This window comes from Ochlerotatus camptorhynchus, unplaced genomic scaffold, assembly GCF_037179485.1.
Source record: "Ochlerotatus camptorhynchus isolate MF236.1 unplaced genomic scaffold, CSIRO-AGI_Acam_v1.1 ptg000330l, whole genome shotgun sequence".
NCBI classification, from domain to species: domain Eukaryota; kingdom Metazoa; phylum Arthropoda; class Insecta; order Diptera; family Culicidae; genus Ochlerotatus; species Ochlerotatus camptorhynchus.
In genome coordinates, this window is record NW_027040818.1 from 4,471,029 (window position 1) to 4,495,326 (window position 24,298).

General features: G+C 38.1%; 2 protein-coding genes across 5 annotated transcripts in view; one reads left to right on the forward strand and one right to left on the reverse strand.

Moving 5' to 3' along the window:
• Positions 1-24,298, forward strand: part of foi (fear-of-intimacy) — a 118,621-nt gene that overhangs the window by 34,914 nt on the left and 59,409 nt on the right. The window lies entirely within an intron of this gene.
• The window catches only part of LOC135708470 (uncharacterized), a 309,553-nt gene continuing 293,652 nt past the window's right edge, over positions 8,398-24,298 (reverse strand). The window contains exon 2 of the mRNA XM_065230592.1: positions 8,398-8,501. Within this exon, the coding sequence (XP_065086664.1) occupies positions 8,486-8,501 (16 nt within the window). The 3' untranslated portion in view covers positions 8,398-8,485. The remainder of the gene's footprint in view (positions 8,502-24,298) is intronic.

Here is a 24,298-nt window from a genome sequence, read left to right on the forward strand (position 1 = left end):
CGTGATTATTTTGAATTCATCCCCGAATGTATTAGTGATATACAAGTTAATCAAGTTAATGTGCAGGATATTATGGCAACTTTGAACAATTTGGATACTTCCAAAGGCTCTGGACCAGACGGTATTCTACCAGTATTTATGAAGAGCCTGGCACTGGAACTTACAGCTCCATTATTCTGGCTTTTCAATATGTCACTAGATTCTAGAATCTTCCCAAAAACATGGAAAAGCTCTCTTCTAGTGCCTAGTTTTAAAAGTGGCAAAAAAGCTGACATACATAATTACCGAGGAATTGCTATTATTTCCTGTATCCCAAAGCTTTTCGGAGCGAGCGTCAATGAAAAATTATTCAATTAGATCAAAAACAGAATCACTAAAATGCAACATGGTTTCTTCAAAGGACGATCAACTAATACAAATTTACTTGAATTCGTCAACTATTCTTTGATTGCAATGGACAATGGAAACCATGTAGAAGCACTCTATACCGATTTTAGCAAAGCATTTGATCGTATTGATGTGCCCATGCTTCTTTTCAAATTACAAAAAATAGGAATTGAACCTGGACTTCTCAAATGGCTTGAGACATATTTAACTAATCGTCAACAAATAGTTAGATTCAAAGGTGAAAAATCAAACCCTATTTCTGTTACTTCTGGAGTCCCCCAAGACTCGCATCTAGGCCCTCTTTTGTTTATTTTATTTGTAAACGACATCTCCTTTATTCTTAAAAACAAAAAAAGTTTAATCTATGCGGATGACATGAAGCTCTTTCTAGAAATAAGAAACAAAGATTTTTTTTATTATTATAGTCACTTTAACACTCTTGGGTCATTCGTGACTTGTCCGGGGGTGAGATTTGAACTCGTGACTTTGGCGTGAGAAGTATGGATGTTAACCACTACGCCGGGGTCGCCCCCTAGAAACAAAAAAGATATACAGACATACCAGAATGAAATAAGCTTATTCTATATTTGGTGTAACAAAAGCATCCTGCAACTAAACGTTCAACAATGTAAATCAATAGCTAAAGGGTGTCCACGATGAAATTGCCACACACAAAATTGATTCGCAAAATTCGAGTTTTCATCCGATTGCCATCAAATTTTCAGGGATTGAGAAATAACTATTAAACTTCATTTTACTCGTATTTTATTTACAGTCTGTGATGCCGAGTATGTACGTCCAATGTAGCGAAGTCCGTACAATGGAATGACGAGTGGCCCATTGGATGGTAGCTATATTCTCCCCATAGAGAGTGACGACACTCACACTAGTATAATGCGTGCAGTATATATAAAGACTCAGATTATAGATCACCACATCCCCTTTCCTTTCTAAGACTGTTAGTAAATGTTTGGTGTTTAGAAACATATGGTTTATTGTCAAATTTGTCTTACCTTCCTCGTAAGGCTCACCAACTTAACTTACATCATGTATACATTACCTAAGGGTTGTATCGAGTTGGTAGTTTGCGAACACGGTTAGAGTAACGACGTTTTTCGATGTCAGGGGTCGGCAGGGGAACGGCCTGTTGATCAGTTTCTTCATCAGTGTCATTCTTATCAGAATGACCAGAGAACTTCTTCAAATGAGTTACGTTTCTCTCGTAGCATTTACCACTATCCATGGAACGAACTCTTACCTTTGAACCATTACGCTCTTCAACTACGAATTTCTCTGCAAGGAAGTTGGTAGACAGCTTGTTCGTCGGGTGGAGATTTTTCATGAGAACCAAATCGCCTTTGCCGATATTATTGATTCTTGCTTTTCTTTTAGCATCTTCTCCTTCCTTTCCTTTCATTTTGTGAACTGCATCCTTGTCCGAATGTTCAGATGACGAAATGGCAGTGCTTAGATCATCTGCGTCTGGAAATTTTAATCTCAACTTCCGGTTTTGTAGAAGCTCACTTGGAGCTTTGCCCGTTGTTGAATGTGATGTGTTATTGTACATTTCTAGGTATTGACTCATTTCAGCTTTCCAGTCTCCGTATAGGGCATTTGCTATTTTTAAGCGTTTCAATAGAGACCGATTTTGTCGCTCCACTTCGCCATTGGCCTGTGGCCAGTATGGCGAGGTATGGTTTAAATGAATTCTCTTTGTAGAACAAAAATCCTCAAACTCAGTAGACACAAACTGTTTTGCGTTGTCGAGCGTTATAGTGCGAGGTACTCCCCAAGTGCTAAATATTCTGGCCAGCCGTTTGATGGTTTCTTTAGCAGTGATGCTAGACATAATCTCCAAACATAAGTATCTGCTGTAGTAGTCAATAACCACTAAAATATGCTCACCAGAGGGTAGGGTAGGGGTCCCAAGAAATCGATAGCGATATCCACCCATGGCTTGTCAGGCAACGATCGTCGTTGCATTGGTTCTGGTGGGTCCGAAACTTGCACCAAGCGACATCCCTCACAGCTATCGCAAGTTTTTGCAGCTTCCTGATCCATTTTTGGCCACCAGCAACGATCCCTTAGTCTTCTTTTCATTATCGTTTGACCTGGGTGGCCCTCATGTGCTAATACAAGCATTCTGTTGCGCAAAGAGGAAGGAATCACCAACTTTGATCCTCGCATAATTAGTCCGTTCACGAATGAGAGTTCATGGCGAAATGCTGCATACGGCTTCACCAGTTCTGATGCCCAATTGTCATCCATGACTGCTCTTTTAACCGCTTGCAGTTCTTCGTCCTTTGCACTTGCTTCTACAACTTCCGCAATATCCATAGCAGCCGTCTCTTGAATAGTCCGTATGAAAATTTCCGTGTCTTCATCAAAATCCCCATTCGTCGAGTCATCCAAAAGCGTAGCCAATGTTGAAGCTACGACGAATGTAAATCTCTGACTCTTCCAGCCAATTATCTTCAACGTGAGATGATAGTCGTGACAGCGAATCTGCAATGTTCGACGAGCCTTTCCTGTAGACGACAGTAAAGTTGAACGACTGCAACCGCAGCATCCATCGTTCTATTCTTGCAGTTGGACGAGATTTTACTGTGAATAGAACTTCCAATGGACGGTGATCTGTCTCCAGAGTAAATGAAATTCCGAGTAAATAAACTTTAAACCTCTGTACAGTCCATACTATTCCCAGAGCTTCTTTCTCAATAGGTGGATAGCGTTGTTCAGTCATTGAGAGACTTCGAGAAGCATAGCTTATCACGCGAGGCTTGCTATTCTTCACCTGTATCAAATTTCAAAATTCGAGGATAAAAATCCTTTTACTGAAGTAATAATAATAATTAAATAAAAATACCTGTATCAATACTGCTCCAAGACCAACACCCGATGCATCAGTAACAAGAATTGTCTGGTCCTTAGGGTCATAATACCCCAAATTTTGCAAATTTCCCATGTTTTGCTTTATTGCGTCAAACGAACGTTGGTGAAGAGAATTCCATTCGAACGGTGTCGAATTCTTGAGCAATTCTCTTAGAGGATGGTTTTCCGTTGCCAGGTTTGGGATGAAGCGGGAAACGTAAGTAACGAGTCCAAGAAAACTTCTCAATTCTTCTTTACTCCGTGGTGCTCGACATTGAAGAATAGACCGAACTTTGGAATCGGTTGGAAGAACGCCTTTTTCTGAGAGCTTGTGTCCAAGAAATGTAATTTCTTTTTGCTTGAACCTACATTTCTGCATGTTGAGCAACATCCCATGTTCTTTCAGGACTGAAAGAGTTTTCCTTACAGCGTCGTCGTGGTCTTCTTCGGAGGTTCCCCAGATCAGAATGTCATCAATGAAGACACCTGTATTCGGGCAGTTCGACAATATGCTTTCCATTAAATTTTGAAAGAATTCTGGAGCATAGTTGACTCCAAATAGTAGTCTTGTATATCGGTAAAGTCCCCAATTAGTCACAAACGTTGTTATCTCTCGACTTTCTTCTGCCAGCTCGACTTGATGGAATGCTTGCTTGATATCTAACGTAGTGAAAATGGTGGCACCATTGAACTTTGGAAGGATATTTTCGAACACCGGGAGCGGATGATTTAGTCGCTGAATTGCTTGATTGGCGCGTCTCATGTCAACGCATAGACGTAATTCCCCATTGTCTTTGAGAATGGGAACCAGTGGTGACACCCAAGATGACGGTTTCGTTACACGTTCGATTATACCCATCGCTAGTAGTTCATCCAGTTTGCTTTTTACTTGGTCCAGTAGGGGAATTGGACAACGTCTTAGAGGCTGAATAACTGGTGTCACATGTCGATTAATAGGCAGGATTAGTTGAAAATCTCTGATTTTAGGGAATAATTCTACCGGTTTTACTTGGTTAACGTCATCTTTAAAGGAACTAGGTAGACCAACACGCAAAAGACCAAGTTCTCGAGCTGTTATCTTACCCAGCAACGCTTGTTGGCCTCCCTGAATCACATAGAAGGTTGTATTGGTGGAAATGGTTTTATTTCCATCACGTACTTCGATAACTGCATCAAAGACAGTTAACAGGTCCAAAGGTACTCTGCCATAGGCCAAGAACTTTTTGGAACTATCAAACCTTTCAGAATAATAGTTAGCCTTACTTAGCTTCATGAGCTCCCATGTTCTGTCGTCTATCAAATTGAACGTAGATCCAGAATCAATAAGCATTTCTATGCTGACTCCTCCGACGCGACATTTCAGGAGTTCATCATTTTCGTTGTCAATTTTGTAAACGGAAAATTCTTCTGGTTCACCTGTTTCATCTGCCAGCTCTACATTCATAACGCTCTTAAATCGTTTGCTCTGAGCCGCCTGCCCAGAATGCATGGGCGAAAATCTTCGCTTATGTGTCTCTGATGACTATACAATATAAAATATTTAAGGAAATTACAATAAATCATTAGGATCTAACTCTACAAAACTGAATAGTATTCTTACATTCCTCGCATTCTGTTTGCACATCGATTGAAAGTGACCTACATTTCCACATCGATGACACTTCCTGTCAATGGCAGGACACTTCTTTGGTGTCACATGCCTGAACCGTCCACAACGATAACACCTATCTTTATATGCGGGTAGCCCGGAGTCTTCTGGCTTCCGTACAAACAAACGATTGATTTCTGCCGGATGGTTGAACTTAGGTTTCATTTGATCAGCTTGGTAGATGACAGACTGATAAGCATTGACGATTTTTGAACAGACGTCCAAAGTTAAATTGTCTTTTTCCAGCAACTTACGACGCAATTCATCAGAAGCATTTTGAATAATTTTATCAATTATGGCTGTTTGACGACATTCATGCTCCGTTTTGCCAAACGAGCATTTCTCTGCTTTTTGCTGTACTCTGAGCAGAAACTTCTCTATGGGCTCATCCTTTTCTGGTTTCATAGTCCAGAATTGGAACCGCTCAAAACTATCATGGTGCTTTGGTGCGAAATGCTCTGAAAGCTTATCTTTAGCTGTCACATACGGGTCACTTCCATCCAAGCCATCAACGTCTGCTCCAGGAATTCCATAAAACACTGACTGAAGCTCAATGCCACCCATGGCCAGCATTTGAGCCTTACGACTGTGGCCATCCAAAATGTTTGTGGCCGTCATGACATTTTCAAACCACCTTATCCATGATGTCCAAGCACTCCTCACTTCAGTTGCCGGTAAGTGGGAGTACTTAAACTGTGGTAAATTATATGACGCTGGGCTGAAGAAAGACATTGTCTGAATAATCGGTTCGTCGTTTTCCATGATGGCCTAGTACAAAAAATTTATTTATTTATTTATTGTTCACCGCCTTCGACCACATGGTCGCACAAACTGATTGATTGGCAAAATGATTGTTTTTTTTTTTCTTTCATAACTTAATTTTTTTTCAGAAATTTATTTCAAATCACGTTGCTTCAAACACACCGTAGTCCTTAAAATTTCACAGGTCTTGTCCAGTACATAACAATAAAAATACCCATCACCAATAAACACAACATTAACTACAATAACTTAATCACGCAAACGTCTATCACAGATTGTAATCAGTGATTTCACCATCGATTTCAATAGTGAATGTAATCATAGCGTTGATAACGCTCTCCGTGAATTTAATCACAGTGCCTGATGCACTCTCGTGAATTTAATCACATGCCAAGTCAGATCCATGCTCTAACCGCAGCTACCATCACATATGAGTCAGTTTATTCGAGCATTATTTTTTCAAATTATCAACCAAAACCGTTGACTACACAATCTAACTAGAGCTTCCAACAGAAACAAGGCTATGATTCAGTGTTTGATATCGAAAGAAAAACTATGATTTTTTTCCCCACTGCTTACCATTCTTTTAACGGTGTTTGTTGTAGTTAGTGTATGCAAGTTTTCAAAATCTGCTCAAATTCGGCTCATTTCCAAAGTAATTCTTTTTTTTCTGCATGACCAACAAATTCGAGTACATTCCAACCAATACTATTCAGCTATTCCAGCACTAACACAAGTTTGGCAATGGAAATGAATCATTGACAATTATAAAGTCTCACACATCCATCGCTCAGCTGTTCAACATGAATGGTGTGAATGGAACAAGACCATCTCTAATTGGACATTATTAAATAAAATTCTAATAAGACTACACGAGATAGTCATATCATTTCTTTTTATTTCACTGTTTAATAGTAATGAGAACTGGTCGTTGAGAAAATTAAAGTTACATACCTTAGTTGTCCGTTAGCATCAGTTAAAATACCTTACCCCTCTCCTAACGCATCAAAATTTGCAGTCAAGACATCCTTTGCGGGCTTACTCCAATTTCAACGCAACGCCAGATGGAAGAATTCCAGCTAGTAGTCTTCTCTACATTAACACTAACACACATGAATAACATTTCTCTAATCACACGTATGGGTACATCTTTTGCATTTCTTCCGACACTGGGGTATCGGGGTCTATCTCTCACTTTCTCTAGTTTCTTCTATCAACACCACCACTGTTTACCACCATTTTATTATGGCGTGTTCTTTCCACGCAAGCAGCAAGATGACCTTGAACCATTCTTATACAGATTCACATTTAATAAATTTTGCCTCATGCAAAACACTTATTTTTTTTTTTTACCGTTGCATTAAAGATCACGAAATTAACATAAACGTAGTACATTCATTAATTAATTTTTTCCATCACCATTTTTTTTTCTGACCGATTCCAAGATGGCGGACTACGGCGTATTTGATTGCGATTTGAAGCGAATCACTTTTCTAAGCTATATCACACATTTCATATTCCACTGAAATAATCACCTGCTATTCTTGAAATAATTACCACTTTAGAACATTGAAATTTAAATTCACAAAATTATATCCGCAAAACTTCCACTTTTTTTTTTCCTCGTCGCCACGTGTGATGCCGAGTATGTACGTCCAATGTAGCGAAGTCCGTACAATGGAATGACGAGTGGCCCATTGGATGGTAGCTATATTCTCCCCATAGAGAGTGACGACACTCACACTAGTATAATGCGTGCAGTATATATAAAGACTCAGATTATAGATCACCACACAGTCCATACGCAAATGCCCGCACCTTGGCCTTAACCCCGGCCATAAGATTCTGCACAACCTGTGAATCAACCGTTTTTTGCATGTAAACCCATACTTTCTTCAGTTCCTCGACTGTCTTCACTACCTTAGGTCGTTTAAGAAGGTGCTGCTTCATAATCGCCCAGTACTTCTCGATGGGGCGGAGCTCCGGAGTGTTGGGAGGGTTGAACATTTTCGGCACGAAATTGACCTTATTGTCCGCATACCACTTCAGCACGTCCTTGGAGTAGTGGCATGAGGCCAAATCCGGACAGAAGATTGTTGGGACGTTTTGGGCCTTCAGGAGAGGAAGCAGCCGCTTTTGGAGGCACTCTTTTATGTACACCTGTCCGTTCATCGTGTCCTGGGTCACGAAAGGTGCACTCCGCTTCCCGCACGTGCAGATGGCTTGCCAAACCAGGAATTTCTTCGCAAATTTGGACATCTTCTGAGTGCGGACATGCTCCGGAACGCTGAACTTATCCTTGGCCGTAAAAAACAGGTTGCCGGGGATCTGTTTGAAGTCGGCCTTCACATATGTTTCGTCGTCCATGATGCAGCATTCAACTTTCGTCAGCATGTTGAGGTACAACTTCCTGGCACGGGTTTTGGCGGACTTGTTCTGCTTCTCGTCGAGATTAGAGGCCTTTTGTACCTTGAACGTTCGAAGCCCAGCCTTAGTTTTGGCCTTCTGGACAAAACTTCGGCTTAGGTGCAGCTTCTTAGCCACATCCCTAACGGAGGCGTTCGGATTTCGGTTGAAGGCCCCAACTACGCGGTTGTGATTTTTGGTGTTGTACGGAATACTTTTTCCTTCACTTCTGGGCTTCCGATCGGTGGTCAACCGTTCCTCGAACCGCTTAATCACTCGCGACACCGTGGAATTCGCGATTCCCAACGTTTTAGCGATGGAACGATGCGAGAGATCCTTGTTCTCGTGATGAATGCGCAAGATTTTATCACGCACGAGCTGTTCTTTCGACTCCATTTCCGCGAGTTTTGATCACAGGACTTTAAAACTTGCAGGATGTAAATAATGCACTATGAACTAAATCCACCCAAATTTTCATTAAATTCTATCCAACGGTTAAAAAGTTAGAGAAATTTCATAGTGTGGCAATTTCATCGTGGACACCCTTTATTAGTATAAAAAGAAACAAACGAAAAAATATAATTGTATTAGGAAACCAGGCAGTAGAAAAGTGTCAACGAGTTAAAGATTTAGGAGTTATAGTTGATTCAAAACTAGCATTCAGCTTTGTATATAATACAATTATCGACAAAGCAAATAACATACTTGGCTTTATCAAACGATTCAGTTACAACTTTCATGACCCATATACAATAAAATCACTGTAAATGTCATATGTAAGATCAATACTTGAATATTGCAGCATAGTTTGGTCACCTTTTTCATTCACGCATGAGGAACGATTAGAATCAGTGCAAAAGCAATTCTTATGATTTGCTCTTCGTAAATTAGGTTGGACAAGATTTCCTCTTCCATCTTATGAAGCACGCTGCATGCTCATCAACATCCAAACATTGAAAGCGCGTCGTGAATTTGCAATGGTTTCGTTTGTGAACGATATACACCCTTAATCTAGCTCGGTAAAATATCCAACAGCCGATTATCTCGGCATTTACTTTTGCTGATATCTCTGCAAAATATGTGTTTGTTAGCTGAGATCTCAGTAAATTTTTGTGTGTTAACTGAGTCTCGGAATTGTTTTACCAAATCTCAACAAAATAAATTGCAGAACTACTCGGCTGTTGGAATCTCGGCGAAAAAATTTAAGTGTGTAGTATCGCATCGGATTGACTCAGTAGAACTGTTATCAAAGCTTAATTTTTGCATACCTTCTCGGCAACTGCGAACTCGAAATATATTTACTACAAATCACTATCGCACAAATTATGCCAAATTTGATCCACTAAATCAAATTATCACTGCTACTATTGATTTTATAATGACAGAAACCAGATTAAAGCAGTATTTTAATTCTATTCATAATTTTAACACATGACTTGTAACTTGTAAAAAATGGTCTACATCTGATTGACTACAATAAATAAATAAGCCATTTTTGGTGTTTTTAAGTCCATTTTGACGTTTAAATGATAGTTATCGTTATCTAAAAAGATTATTATAAGCGTTGTGTGGCCGATGGTCATTTTAGCGATTTTAAAGTCATTCAGCCAATTTAGTGTTTTTGCGCCATTTTGGTAATTGGACGTTAGAGGAGTTAGGCATTGTGAGGTGATTTTTTGTAGTTTGACGTTTTAAAGGATAATTTAGGGTTTTCAAGATTTTGTTGAGGGTTTTCAATACGTTTTTGAAGGGTTAAACAGGTATTAAATAAAATTCGAAGTATGTCTCAACTAAGAGACAGGCCTATCAAGAAGACCGTTAGTTTTGATGAATAATCAAGATTGCAAAAATTGCCTGAGGTCATATTGACTCCAAAGGGATAAAAGCCATTTCATCGTTTGGAGGCCATTTTTTGTGATTTGACGCCATGTTTTGCCTTTTGAAGCTCATTTTGGCGTTGCCTGTTGACTCGAAGTTAAAATACTGCTTTGTCGTTTTGATACTACTCATGCGTTTCAAGGACTTTTTCATTGTTTAGCATTATTTATTCCTTACTATTTGGTGCTTTCAGCCAATGCCAATCTAATTTTGGAACCAATGTTTCTAATTGGAAAATAATGCAGAAGGTAAATTTAATCATTATATTCTACTATCAAAGTTACCCGGATTAGCAATGATACTCCGTTGTACGGTACTTAATTCTAAATTTTTTTGCTAGGCCGTCTATAATCAGCCTATCTGGATTAAGCTTTATCATGGTGGTAGTCGTGTAATTTTTCCACAACCAACGACATTTTGTTGTAATCACGAAACGCACAGATTATAACAGAGGCTAGGCGTACGCCTAAAGTAAACAATCGCACACATTTGATAAGCATATTTGTTTACATCGACACCTACCGGTTTTTACAGCATAATGATGAAACTCCCTTTTTTATACACATCAACCTTCTTCAGCTGGCCGGCGTACTTCTCTTGAACGAAATACGCGGCGCGCATGAAAAAGTAATCTAATTGGCATAACCGCTGCTCCCCGCTGAATGTACAGAGCAGCGGCGCCTGTGCTTCTTTCGGCTTTTCATTTTCACTGCTATCGTTGCCCTGAGAGTTGCACAATCTGTAAAACGGTTCCGCCACTTTAAACGGCTATTGTTGCTGTCGTTGTTGTTGCTTCGATTTAAATCGACCTCTTCGATTTGATGGAATGACCTGTGGCTTGACGATGTTGGTCGCCTATCATTCAGGAATTTTGACAATTTTTCCCATAGCGACGAGCACTACTAGACTGGACTGAACTAGACACTAGACACTGGACACGAACCGGGGGACCCGCATTGAGTGCAATCTAATAAAAGGACTCTCGCCGGGCAAATTGCGAGACCGGGCTAATTGTTCTCTATTGAGCAATCTGCCCCATGTCTGCCCGTGTCTCGCCAACGTCCTTCTGTCCCTCGTCCGTGGGTTGGTTAGCCCGTTTGAACTCAGTCAAATTCGATATCGGTTCGAGGCCGGAGCGTTTAATTGCTATTGATTAGTGAAGATTTGCGACGTATTGTTACGAATCGTGGTGCGAGACGGGCATTTTTCATTCACTGGGTTCACCGCATATGATCGGGGGCTGTTTTTCATCCAGTGACTGAAACAAGAGATTTTTGGACTACAATTTGCTAAATAAAACTGCAAATGGAGAATTCTTTTCCATTGGCCAGTGGAGTCGGTCCTGGGACAATCGCATCCAGCAAGCAATCGAACTTCCTATTCAACTGCAAAAAGCTAATATGTACGAGGTCTGCCCGGAGTCGGCGACATCTCAATTAACAACTGTGGAAGTGCGCTAAGAACATTAAGTTGAGAGCCGGCAAAATGCTCGCTACAGAAGCTTGCATCCCTGAAGCTATTAGAACAGCCCTAAAAATCTTTCTACTTCAATAAAGTTCTCTAAACTTCTCTAAACTTTTTAAAATTTCCTCAACTTAATAACTTAACTTAATCGAGCTGTCTTGAAGTTCTTTGATCTATCCTGAAGTTTCTGTAATTTCCCTGAAGTTTTTGAAACTTCTTTGAAGCTCATGGAACTTCCTTTATAATCTCTCAATTTCCTTGAACTGCTCTGGACGTGCCTGAAGTATGCAAACTGATTTGTATATTTCAGAGGTTAGTTCGGAGTTGAAAATCATTAAAAAATCCCAGTGACTTCGGATCCTCAAACATTTTCGATGTCCTGAGGTGGTTTTTCCGATCAGACATATAATGGCGTTCGACTCGTGTCGTGCAAGTCACACTTGCAGTTTTGCAGAAATTTCCTAGAGCAGGATCTTACATCATTACTCTCAAGTATAAAATCCTTAAAACTGTTCCTTTGAACTTTTTTCTAAGAGTTTTAAAAGTTGCACCACATACTGACCTTTGGATTTCTGTGTCCGGGTCCTTACAATATTTTCAATGTCTGAATTAACCAGATAATTTATAGATTTCGGAAAGATAGTTCTTAACAGGACATTTTCTTGAAAATCGTTAACGTTTGCACTGTATATTTACAATTATAGACGTCAATTCTGACGTTATCTACGGTTATCGATTAACAAACCAGGCAACTCTTAAAATTGACTATACAATTAATCATATAGTTGAGAGGTTTTTGGACTTTCTTCTAACAGATATATTAAGAAAATGAGGCAATACATTTCGGGGTTTTGTAGGCCTATCATAGCCCTATTTTCTCGAAGTCCTCGAAGAAATCTCAAAATATATAAATTGTTCTCCATTTACGCTGGAAATATTCATAAGAAATCGCTTGGAGTTCATTGTAAATTCTCATCAGAATGTTTTCTCAAAATTCGTCAAAGATTTATTTTAAGCAATTCAATTTACCGGAATTAATGATTTATGTCCCAAGAAAAAGTTCTGGTTTTATTCAGGTTTTATCATGATCTAGTATAGCTCCCTCTTGTACAACCTCGTTTAAACTTGTTATGTTCCTTGATGTATTGTTATCATTATCATGTTCGTCAAACCGGGGAAACGTTGGATAACATTAATTTAAATTCTGGCCACAGATCTTTAAACTTTCCTGCAAGTCTGGACATACCTGAATTTATCGGGACTGTCAGGTTGGCCAGCGAACCGGAAAATCGGGAAAACCGTGAATTTCGATAACAAACCAAGGAGAAATATACTTTGTAAAAATATCTGTATCTTGAAAATATTTCAAGACCGTTAGACTGGACTTGATCTTCTGGATGCAATCACTTCGAAGGACTAAATAGAGATGAAGGAATTTCAAAGAGAATTTAGAATGAATTCTAGAAATAAGAAACAAGGTAGGGTAGTGCGCTTCATCGACGTAATCGCCCATTTCCGTTCTATGGAGCAGAAATCATCAATAATATCCATGATTTCACTGTACACAAATCAAAACTACGTTTGTTTTGATGCATTACCTCATAAGCTACAACACAAAGCCTATACAAGTGCGTTGTATGAATATTTAAACTCATTGTTCGCAAAACAAAAGAAGCACTCCTAGCAAATATATATTTTTTGTCTTCAATCGAATACGAAGAAAAACCTAGAAAAACCAATGGCGTTTCAATGCGTTAGGATGGAATTGATACTCGTAGAACGAATTTGCAATCAAGAAGCAGCGTTAGATTTCTTACAATATCTCAATAATTTGTGATTCTTTATCAAATCCAACGGTACGTATAGAAAGGTAAATAAATTTGAAAGTCATCTATAGCCGAATCACTCCATTTTTGAGTTCATATCCGTTCGACACAGAGAGGTTAAGTGTGGGTCAGTGTTGGAAAAGTTCGCGATATTTCACGAAGTTCACCAAGGGAAAAGTTCGCGAGTCATAGGGAACTTTGATGAACTTTTCCATCACTGGTGTGGGTTATGCTTAGTAGGACGGAAATTAGATTCAAACCCAAGTTTTTGGGAGATCTCTTAAAGAGTTTACCCAGAACGCCAATTCAATTATGTGAGCTCAAAAAAGAATTTTTAGATGATGATTGTGAAGAGAATTACTGGTCCATTCTAATGAATATTCTAAATAAGTTCTGAGAAGAGTGTTAAGATGAGAACTTCAAATAAATTCCGTGATTATTGAATTCTGATGAAATTAGAAAGATAGTTTCAAGTGAATTCTAAAGAAAGTTCCAAGGGAAATCAGTGAAAAATCTCAAAGGTTTCGAATTTTCAGAGCTTAATGAGAAGAGTGTTATCGGAATTCTAAGGATAGCTTTTTATTTATTTATTTATTTATTTATTTATTTATTTATTTATTTATTTATTTATTTCGTCAACCAACGTAGACTAGTATATATTCTAATACAGTTTTGTTTTCTTAAGGGGAGGTTTACTTGGATTTGGCTGAAAAACAGTTGAACTTTGGAATTTTTTTTTTCAGGAGAATGAAAAGACATACGAACTTCCGGTTTCGATAATTATATTTGTCCACTATTAATGAATACTTGGAAATTTTTTGAAGGTAAAAAAACAAAATGGCGGCTCGCGTGGAGGAGTGTCAGTCAGGTTTTGCTGCAGAACTTCGAGTGCACACCCTCTGGTGGTGAACTGAAATGAAATTTTTTTATTGTGGTTAAAGTTGATAATATTCCCTATGGCTTATACCTAACTAGAACGAAATCCGACAAAAATTGACCAAATTATGGACATTTGAAAATTTAGTGCTTTTTTTACCCCTTTTTTTCTCACTTTGACCTTGCTTAAAAAGTAGTAACTAACAATTTTTTTTCATTTTAGGTATAAGCCTACAAAAAATAGTATCCTTCAAAGCGCAATTTTCCGATTGTAAATCGGATCATTTGTTCAAGCCCTATGCTCTAAGTTGTTATAAAAAATATGGTTTCGAGAAAAACGCGTTTAAGGGGGTATTCCCAATCTTTTGCCTTTTTTCGGCCTGTTTTTCAATTAATTTTTTTTCAAGGAAAATGAATAGTAATGCGCCTAACTCTTTGGGATTCTTGTTTATTGAACATTAAAGTTTACAAATAAATTTTTTTTGACATAAAAAAAGACATTATTGACGTCACAAAATGGCGGCAAACAGACCCCTGTTCGCCGCAAACGCCTAGACGGGCGAAGACTTTTCTCTGGAACGGCTTCATCTGAAACAGATTTTGTGATGAAATTATAATCTGCATAAGATTCTCTGGAGCTTCTCCCGTTGGCAGCAAAAAATCTTGCAAATTAACAAAATGGCGGCCATATGAAAAAACAGGCGATTTTTAGCCCGCTTTTTTGCAGCTTTAAGGTGCTTCAAACAATGTTAAATGTTAATATTTTTGGCTGAAAGTGGGAGAAGCTCCAAAGAATTTAATAAGGAACAAAATGCGCAAAGATTCAAGTCAATATCTCTTATAGTTTCTGAGAAAAATCTTCGCCCGATAAAAAAAATGTGGTTTCGAGAAAAACGCGTTTAAAGTTTTGACTTTAGTTAAAACCATTTGGGGGTTCTTACCATTAGTCAGCTATGCCTGGACACCGAATTCGCTGATCGGAAAACGGCTTGGGGGGATGAAAGTATATAGTCTAAAGTACAAAAAAACGTGAAAAAAAAAAATTTGATTTTTTTGCGTCCCTCAGCGCGCATGACAAAGGTTCACTCAAAGCGCCATAACTCGCTAAATATGTTTCGGATCGTAAAATCCTTTTGGCCACATATTCTACACACTTGTAGCTTTCATTTTAAGCAAAAAAATCAATTTTTTTGAAAAATCCAAGTAAATGTATTTATTTATTTATTTATTTATTTCGTCAATTTGGAAAAGAGGATAAAAGTATAATGTTGTCTTTAATTAAAATTAAGCAGTGTCAGCTTTCCTTTTTTATGAGTTATAATGCCTTATGGAGTAAAAATATTGTTTTAGTTTATGCCGAAACATTTTAAAGTCAATGGTTTCGCAGTATTGATTGTAAGAGGCCAATTATTAAACATAAATCCTTCTAAAACTACTATCGTGCCATTTACGCGAAGGAAGAAATTTTCATTAGACAATATAAGATTGAAAGGCACACTTTTGGAACTTTCTAATGCTGTCAAATATCTTGGAGTAATCCTCGATAGTAAACTTAATTGGAATATACATCTAGAGCCGGCAATAAACAAAGCTACTGATGCTCTACGGATATGCAAAAGAACATTCGATAAACAGTGGGGACAGAAACCGAAAATGATCCATTGGATTTACTCGGCAATTGTGAAACCCAGGATTACTTATGGTGCATTGGTCTGGTGGCCAAAAACAAAAGAGAGTGTTGCTCAGAGAAAGTTAGAAAAACACCAAAGGTTAGCAACTCTCTCAATAACAGGTGCAATGAGAAGTACACCATCGAAGGCATTGGATGCTTTGCTTTATATGCTACCATTGCATCAATTTGTACAATTAGAAGCCAAAAAGTGTGCTCTAAGGATTACAAGGTCAGTGAAACTCTTTGAAGGAGACATTAGAGGACATCTTAGGATTTTAAAAACTGTTAGTATCAACCCTCTAGTAAGGAACAACGAAGACTGGATGGAGAAAAGATACAATTTCAATCGGCTTTTTTCAAGTAGTTGACCCTGGGCGTAATTCATGGCAATTTGGTGGCCCGGTTCTTCGTCCAGGATCGATTGTTTTTTATACAGATGGTTCAAGATTGAACAATCAAGTGGGAGCAGAAGTAACTGGCCCAGGGATAGAAATATCGGTTCCTATGGGCAGATGGTATATAACTGTGTTCCAAGCTGAAATCCAAGCAATTTTAGAGTGTTCCATTATATGTTTGCATATAATGGATCATAAGAGTTCAAATATATGCGTCATGTCCGACAGTCAATCTGCTCTAAATGCTTTAAAGTCGGCAAAATGTACGTCAAAACTTGTCTGGGAGTGTGTTCAATCACTTCAAAAATTGTCTTGTCATAATCAAGTCAACTTATATTGGGTTCCTGGTCATTGCGGGATTGAGCTGATGCACTAGCAAGACTCGGATCTTCTCATAAGTTCATCGGGCCAGAGCCCTTTTGTGGCTTATCGGCTGCATCTTTTAGAATGGAGCTAAAAGCGTGGGAATCTTCAAAAGTGGAGGAAAACTGGAAGACCACTTCTATTGCTAAGCAGTCGAAGCGATTCATTAATCCAAATATTTCTGTGACCCACAAAATCCTGGAACTTTCTAAGAAAGATCTTAGTATATATGCAGGTGTTATAACAGGTCATTGTCCGAGCCGTTATCACTTGAAGCTAATTGGAAAACTTCAAGATGATGTATGTCGCTTCTGTGGCATAGAAAATGAGTTCTTCGACAAGGGGCTGATAGAACCCTTTGACATTTGGAGAACAACTCCCAGTACAGCAGTGCACTTTATTCGAAGTATAATGCCGTGCTGGGATAATGCTATTAGTCAAGCGATGGCGATCACTCCTAATAATAGTGATACGGCATCTTGGTATAGCTAAAGAAAAAAAAATGGGAATATATCACAATAGACCAGAAAAATGGTCGCAGTGATGGAAATACCCGACAAGGAAAAAAAAAGAGGCCATCATTGCGGTTTAATGGCCCATATTTTGCATAATTTGTGCGATGATGTTTTATGGCATTTCGATTTCGGAGTTGCCGAGTAGGTGTATGGAAATTTAAATTTGATAAAAGTTCTGTGGAGTCAATGCGCTGCGAAACGATATCGTTAACAAATGAAACCATTGCATATTCACGACGCTCTTTTAATGTTTGCATGTTTATAAGCATGAAGCGTGCTTCATATGATTGAAGAGGAAATGATGTCCAACACTGATTCTAGTGGGGGTAGAGAGGGTAGAGAAAATTTCTAGAGAATTCAAAGAAGACTTCCAGGTGATTGTAGAGGAGCGCTCTAAGATAATTATTAGCAGAATTTCAAGACAGTTCTGAGAGGAAGTTCACGGACCTTTTAAGAGAATTCCAGTGTATTTAGTGAATCATAAGATAAAATCCGTGCATTTTTTGGAGTCTTCTGCATATAATTTCTGGATTGTATAAAAAAAATTGTAAGAAACCAGAGAGGATCTAAATTGTAAAGAATTTATGAAAAGAACTCTTATATGATTATGATATGATATGATGTGATTCTAAATTTAATTCTAGAGAACATTCAAAAGAAATCCTGTATAGAGTTCTGAGCGAATACAGACAAATTTTGAAGACTTCGAACGCAGAAACAAATTCAAAATACTGGGAAAATTCTGCTGTCTTACTGTGTCTTAGTGCTTCATTCGACTCAATCGCATTCAGTTTAATGCTTGATTTAAATGTATATCGCATAACCAGGAATATTACCGAAATTCCGGGAAATTGTTAATCAGGATTTGCTGGACACCATGGACTGTTCATAAGCTCTGAGCTTCCCTGATGTTATTTAGACCTAACTTTTCTGAGGTTCTACGATTTTGCTCATGTTCTCTAGATTTCTGTGTTCCATAATAATTAGTTTTTTCCTAAGACTACGATATAGAAAAGTTGTCTAGGTCCCAGAGTTATGATTTGTTTTTTTTTTCTATGTGAAGTTTTACAGAAGATTATGTTCTTGGAAGGAATGGAGCAAAGAAAAAAGACGACCAGTCTGTACTACAAAGAAGATAATTATATTTTATTATAGTACTCGTGGCTAACTTAGATCTACATTTAATTGTAGACAGCAGTTCTTCACATTGCTAAACGCATCGCTTCATATATATCCTAGATCTTTAAGTTTACTTAGAATCTTAATACATTGTTTAAAAAAAAAACGAGGTAGACAAAATAGTGCAGAGTGAGGATATGGAGGATAGAATTGTACTGTGCTCTTGCTTATTCAGTTAATACTTAATTTATGAAAACATATTTATGGAATCCTAAAACCATTTGTTTTATTTTTAAGAAGCAAGAAAAACACACATGATGGGTTTGTGAATTTATACAATTTCTCGAGGTGGCAAACGCAATCAACGGAAGATTAGAACCATATCTTTCTGATCAACAAATGTCACTATTGGTCACTTTTTTATATTTTAGTCACTAAAGTCACTTCTATCTCATCACATACTCACCACAAGCTCTGTAAAGGAGTTTTATTCAAGGTTCTACGTGTGTTTCAAGGTTCCGTACTTAAGAACTTAACTTTTTATTAAAATCCAAGGCTTGTGAAACAAGAATCTGGGTCATTTGAGTTTCTACAAATTCTGAACATATATATCTATTTTTAACATTCTAAACCTACAAAATTTGCGTGGTTTCGCACTGATGATTTTTTATTTAGTTTTATTAGACCTGAAACAAAAAACAAGGTTGTAAGACTTTTGAAATTCATCGGATCTCGGACTTGTGGAGATGGCTTAGTTAAAATCTCGGAATATGGATTCAATTCAAGACCCTAAGTAAAACAATAATTCAAATCAAAATCATGGAGTTAGAAAAACTAAATCACGGGCTTTCAAATAATGAAAAGATCCAAGACTTAGCAAACCTCGAGCTTGGCGCAGTTTTAAAGGTTTCCGAAATTGTAAAAAAAAATCAATGTCCCAAATTAAGAAGAATGTTCAATATCCTGAATTTTCCAATTTTTCATATTCCTGAACTCGACAAAATATCATGTTCAAAGAGCTTTTAGAATAAGCACCTTTTATATATCCTGAGGTTTGAAAAAAAAAATGCCTCAAGCATAATGATTGGACGTAGAGTAATGATTAGCTCCCAAACCCAAACAAAAATTTGAGTTGTAGGATTTAAGGAAATAAGAAGATCCCGAATTGGATACAATTTTCAATATTCGTAAGCATTGAAATGTTCATAAATTTCGGTCACACCACTATCTCGAGTTTAAAAATATTGACTCAGGATGTGTACTATCTGGAAAAAAAAAATGGAAAACATGGAATCAGGGTTTTTGATTTTACCTGAAAACCGGAGGCGAACCAGCCAAGAGGCTGAAAGCCTCCCTAATAAAGAAAGCTTAGCTTAACTTTTACCTAAAAAAACAGGAATTCTCAGGGAATTTTAAAATTCCTTTGTCAAGCAAATTTTTAAGAAAAGAATATATTGGAGTACGCCAGAGAACCTTCGCAGGTGCTTTAAAATATTTCATAATACAACCAACTTTATCTTCCTCGTTAGTTACTCTTACTCTTACGTGATAATGCTGGAGTGGATTTATCTTCATTAACAATATAAATTCTAGACTTGAATTGTTTTTTAAATGGTTTTGTTGCATGGATACTTTCTACATATTTTAAACATAGACTTTTTTTTAAATATTTCACCTAAAGCAATCAAACTAGGACAAATTTTGAAGAATGTGAAACGGAAATAAATATTGAAGACTACGGACATAGAACAAATTCCAAGAACCCAGATTTCAAATAAATTAAGGCCCTTGCAAAAGTTTCAAAGCTTATGAATTCGATGAGAATTCTATTGGAATAACTAGAAGCGAAGACTACATATCAAGAAGACTGGCAACTCTTCCATTTCTTCATACGACCGCTATGAGACCGACACAATTGCGTCATCTGCCGCTCAAAGGTAAATGCTTCGAAAGAAATTGATAGCAAAGATTAGAACCTCAGAAGAAAGGTTTGTGTATTTGCTTCCACCTTTGCTCGAGTGCAGCGCTACTATATCTGTCACTTAGATTCTAGCAGAGTTACCAGTCTTCTTGATTTGATGTCTTCGCTAGAAGGGAATTCAGTGGAAAATATCAGAGGATATTTTTTTGGAATGTGAAATCTGAGGAATCTTTTCAAATTAGTTCTAAGGAATACCAAACACCAGGTGAAACTTAAATAGAATGACAAGATTATTCTGAGTAAAATTCCAAATAAATCCTAATCCTTAGTAGGATTCAAAGTAAATTTACAAGATAATTGCGTGGAGCATTCCAAGGCAATTAAAAAAAATTCAAGGAGAGTTCTGAGTAAAACTGCAAAGTACTTTTTAAGGCACTAGTAAGGAGAACTAAAAGTGAATTTTATGGAGAACTTCAAGGTAATTGCAAGTAGAATGTCCTGAGAAGAAGGAGAATCCAAAGGGAATTCTGAAAAGAATTCAATGAATATTTTGAGCATGATTCGAAAATTACACATTTAAAAATAATTAATATTACTCGTGGCATAATCCACCTTTGACATAACGGATGAGACGTAAACAAACATCACAATTAAGTACTCCGCGACTTAAAAGTTCGTTACATGGCGAAAAGTACGTTTGATTGAGAGGAATTTTGCGTCTGTTGCGAGTCAATTTTATGTCAAAACTAACTCTCGTATATGCCAGTCTCAGCGCACCTAAATTTACACGACCTTTTCTAAGCGTGTACTTTTAGGAGTATTTAAGAAGTTAAAAAATATTAACGATGGTTTGAGGTAAATTTCAAAGGAATACTATGGATAATTTCAAGGTTTTCTGAAACAATCTGAAAGAGGAAACATACCGAGTATACTGCCCCGTAACGTAGGTAGATCACCTTTTCGTGGTATGTTACGGGATGTAAGATCTACCACCGATTCCTAGTCCTGACTACTTCAAACTAGGGGAACAGGATTTTTCAGTAATCCAAGGAACACATCTTAGTCCTTGTTACTTTTTATGCCTTGTTGATAGTGACAAGACTCGGCTTTGTCCACCGAGGATAATCCTGAAGCAAGGACAAAATGAGTTAGTTAGTCTTCTTCTAGGTGATTCCTATACTTCTATTCGCTGTTCCCTAGTTTGAAGTGGTTAAGACTAGGGTTCTGATGCATGGTCATTATCGGTGTCATTCCTTAATTTTGTTGCTAAGGAATCCAATTTTGACTGACAAAGGAGGGTGTTTCAACACTCCGAAGGGTATAAATAGCGGGACCATTCAATTAGAGTCGGATCTTTGCGATAAATGCAAGAATGATAACTGTAAAAAAAATCGAATAATTCATTATTTCTCAATAGTGATGGAGTAATACGACATGCACTAAACTAAGGACAGGGGATATACTACAATAGATCAAATTACTGGTCGCAGTGGTGTAAGGTCCTGAACAGAGGAAAAAAAATACTGGTTAGCACCCATGTCTCTCACGGTAAATGTTACGTGACTTTTAAAATGTTGAAGTGACTGTTATAAAATAAAAAATAACAACTATTGGTTTACTCTTTCACCTTTGGCTCATTCGGTTTAATAAGCCATTGTACCTAATGTCTTTTGGCCAATTGTTTGAATCTCCTAAACTGCTCCGCAAATGAAATTGCTTGCAACCCGCTGAGACTAAGCGATAACAACACATTTCTATTAGATTAGCATTTCAGATAGCAACATCAGCTACCATTGCTGAAGGTGTTTGGCGAACGTAAAAGTTTTGTTTGGTTGGAAAATTGTAGGGAAACTATACTTCATCACGAATAACCTGATAAGCTTAGCAGCTTTGAAAAGGAGAAAAAAAACGCCCCAAGAGAGTGCTAAACTTAGCAAGGAAAGGAAAACTGAAAAGTTGGAAGTTTTCGTTCAACGATCCCCGAGGAGTTCCACAAGATAAGGAAAACAATACCCCACTATTGTGGCGCGTTTAGCATGCAAACCTATCGATTCGATTGCTGCGTAGAAAGCCATTTAAAGATGGAAAAATTAAACTCGATCATTCAGCCCCCACTGAATGATAACTCAAAGTTCTCCCATATAAGCTGAGGTATGCAAACAATCCCGAACAGCTCGAATGGTAATTCTACTACGAACAAACGTGTCGCTTCCTTATATCGACAGGTTGATGAATTTGATTCCGATTCGTAAGCCCGCCACCGCCCGGTCACCAGACTGGGAAAGTTCAATAAGCACATAATAACCGTGGGATGCACTTGTCACTGTCAACATCCCCACGATCGTCTCGTCACACACACGCCTCGCGGCATGTCATGTATACTGCTAATTGAGTCAAAAATACGTCCTCAGTGGGGGTCGGCCCCGGCGTAGTGGTTAACATCCATGCCTCTCAAGCCAAAGTCACGAGTTCAAATCTTATCCCCGGACAAGTCACGAATGATCAAAGAGTGCTAAAGTGACAAAGTTTAAAAAAAAACCTTAGTGAGTGAGCGTCGTCGTCGTCGTCGTCGTTTCGGAATTGATTTAATAGTCAATCCGATCGAAACAAACCCGCCGCATCGATGATTTGATTTCATTGAGCACTAGCGTTTGCTGGATTCAATTAGTTCCGATTGGCAACGGACAGCAGAAATCTGAAAACAATTGCCGCCATTGTGGTTAACTTGTAGGTTTGAATGACGTATTTGTGAAAGACAGTTCCTCATACGGCACTCGAAAATATCTCGAATATCTCACGTAGGTGCGTTGTAAGCAAAATAAGCCATTACTGGGATGGGAAACTCATTTGCACGCCATAAATCAATGCATTCCGCTGTAATACGAAAATAATGGGGAGTAAAACAAACGACTCATTTCCGGCGGTCAACTATCAAGCTCAGCTCAGGTTGGTGGTGATTTTGTCAGGTGCAAAACATTATCGCCATGAGCCGCTCATTTCTCACTGATAAACATAAGAAGAAAACAAAAAGAAAACAGCGCGTGGTGACGTTTTTAATGGGACTGGCTATCAATTTGGTTGTGCTCCGGTAAGTGATTGTCACGATAATGATCCTATAGCATGTAATTCCGAGCTACTGCGAGCACTAGCCAAGTGCAAGAGTATGCGAAAATATAACGCTTCTGCTCACATATTAAGCTACCTGTTCAATACATTGTAAATCGCCAGCTAAAATTTCGTTGCTTTTTTATAGAATTATAGCTGTTCCTATTTTAGAGCAAATTGTTTCGTCTTTTTACATTATTTTTAGTTCTACTTATTATTATTTTTCCATATGCCGAACTTAACACATATATACGCACCTTAAAGTCAAACAATGTATAAACGTCATTAAACGCATTAGCGACGGCACGGATAGGTTCATTCAACCCGTATTGCCGATTACGAGCTGCGAGAGTACAAAATTACGCTGTCTAATCACTCTCTCAAGTGCGTAAATGAAAAGCTGCCGAAGTAATTCGGGAGAATCAATCTCGCTGGTAATGATCTCAGCAGCAAACACAGCTTGGATGTTCCGTCTTCTTTGTTCCAAGGTGTCAATTCCAAGTAGACGACAGCGATCCACGTAAGAATACATGTTAGCCGTGTCACGCCAGGGCAGATGATGAAGCGCGTAGCGAACAAACTTTCTCTGTACACTCTCAAATCTGGCTATCCAGCATGTTTGGTATAGGCACCAGACGACAGCACTATACTCTAAGATTGAACGTACTAACGAACAATACAGCGCGATCGCGAAAGTCTTCAGATATTTTGAACATAAAGCCAAGCTGCCTGTTAGCTTTAGTCAGGATGTCATTGTAGTGTGGTTTGAAGGTCAATTCACAGTCGAGTGTTACTCCCAAATCTTTGACCTGGCTAATCCTCTCTAATGTTTGCCCGGAAATTGAATAATAAAATATTATCGGGTTTTGTTTGCGGTGAAATGATATCACATTGCACTTGTTGATGCTGAGCGTCAAGAAATTACGGGAGCACCAACTCTGCATACGATCCACCATCAGCTGCAACTCCTCACAATCAGCGATGCAATTGATAACCACATACATTTTGACATCGGCAGCGTAGAATAGCCGGCAGTAGACACGAAAGCTCGTTGACGAAAAGCGAAAACAGAAGGGGTTCCAGATTGCTT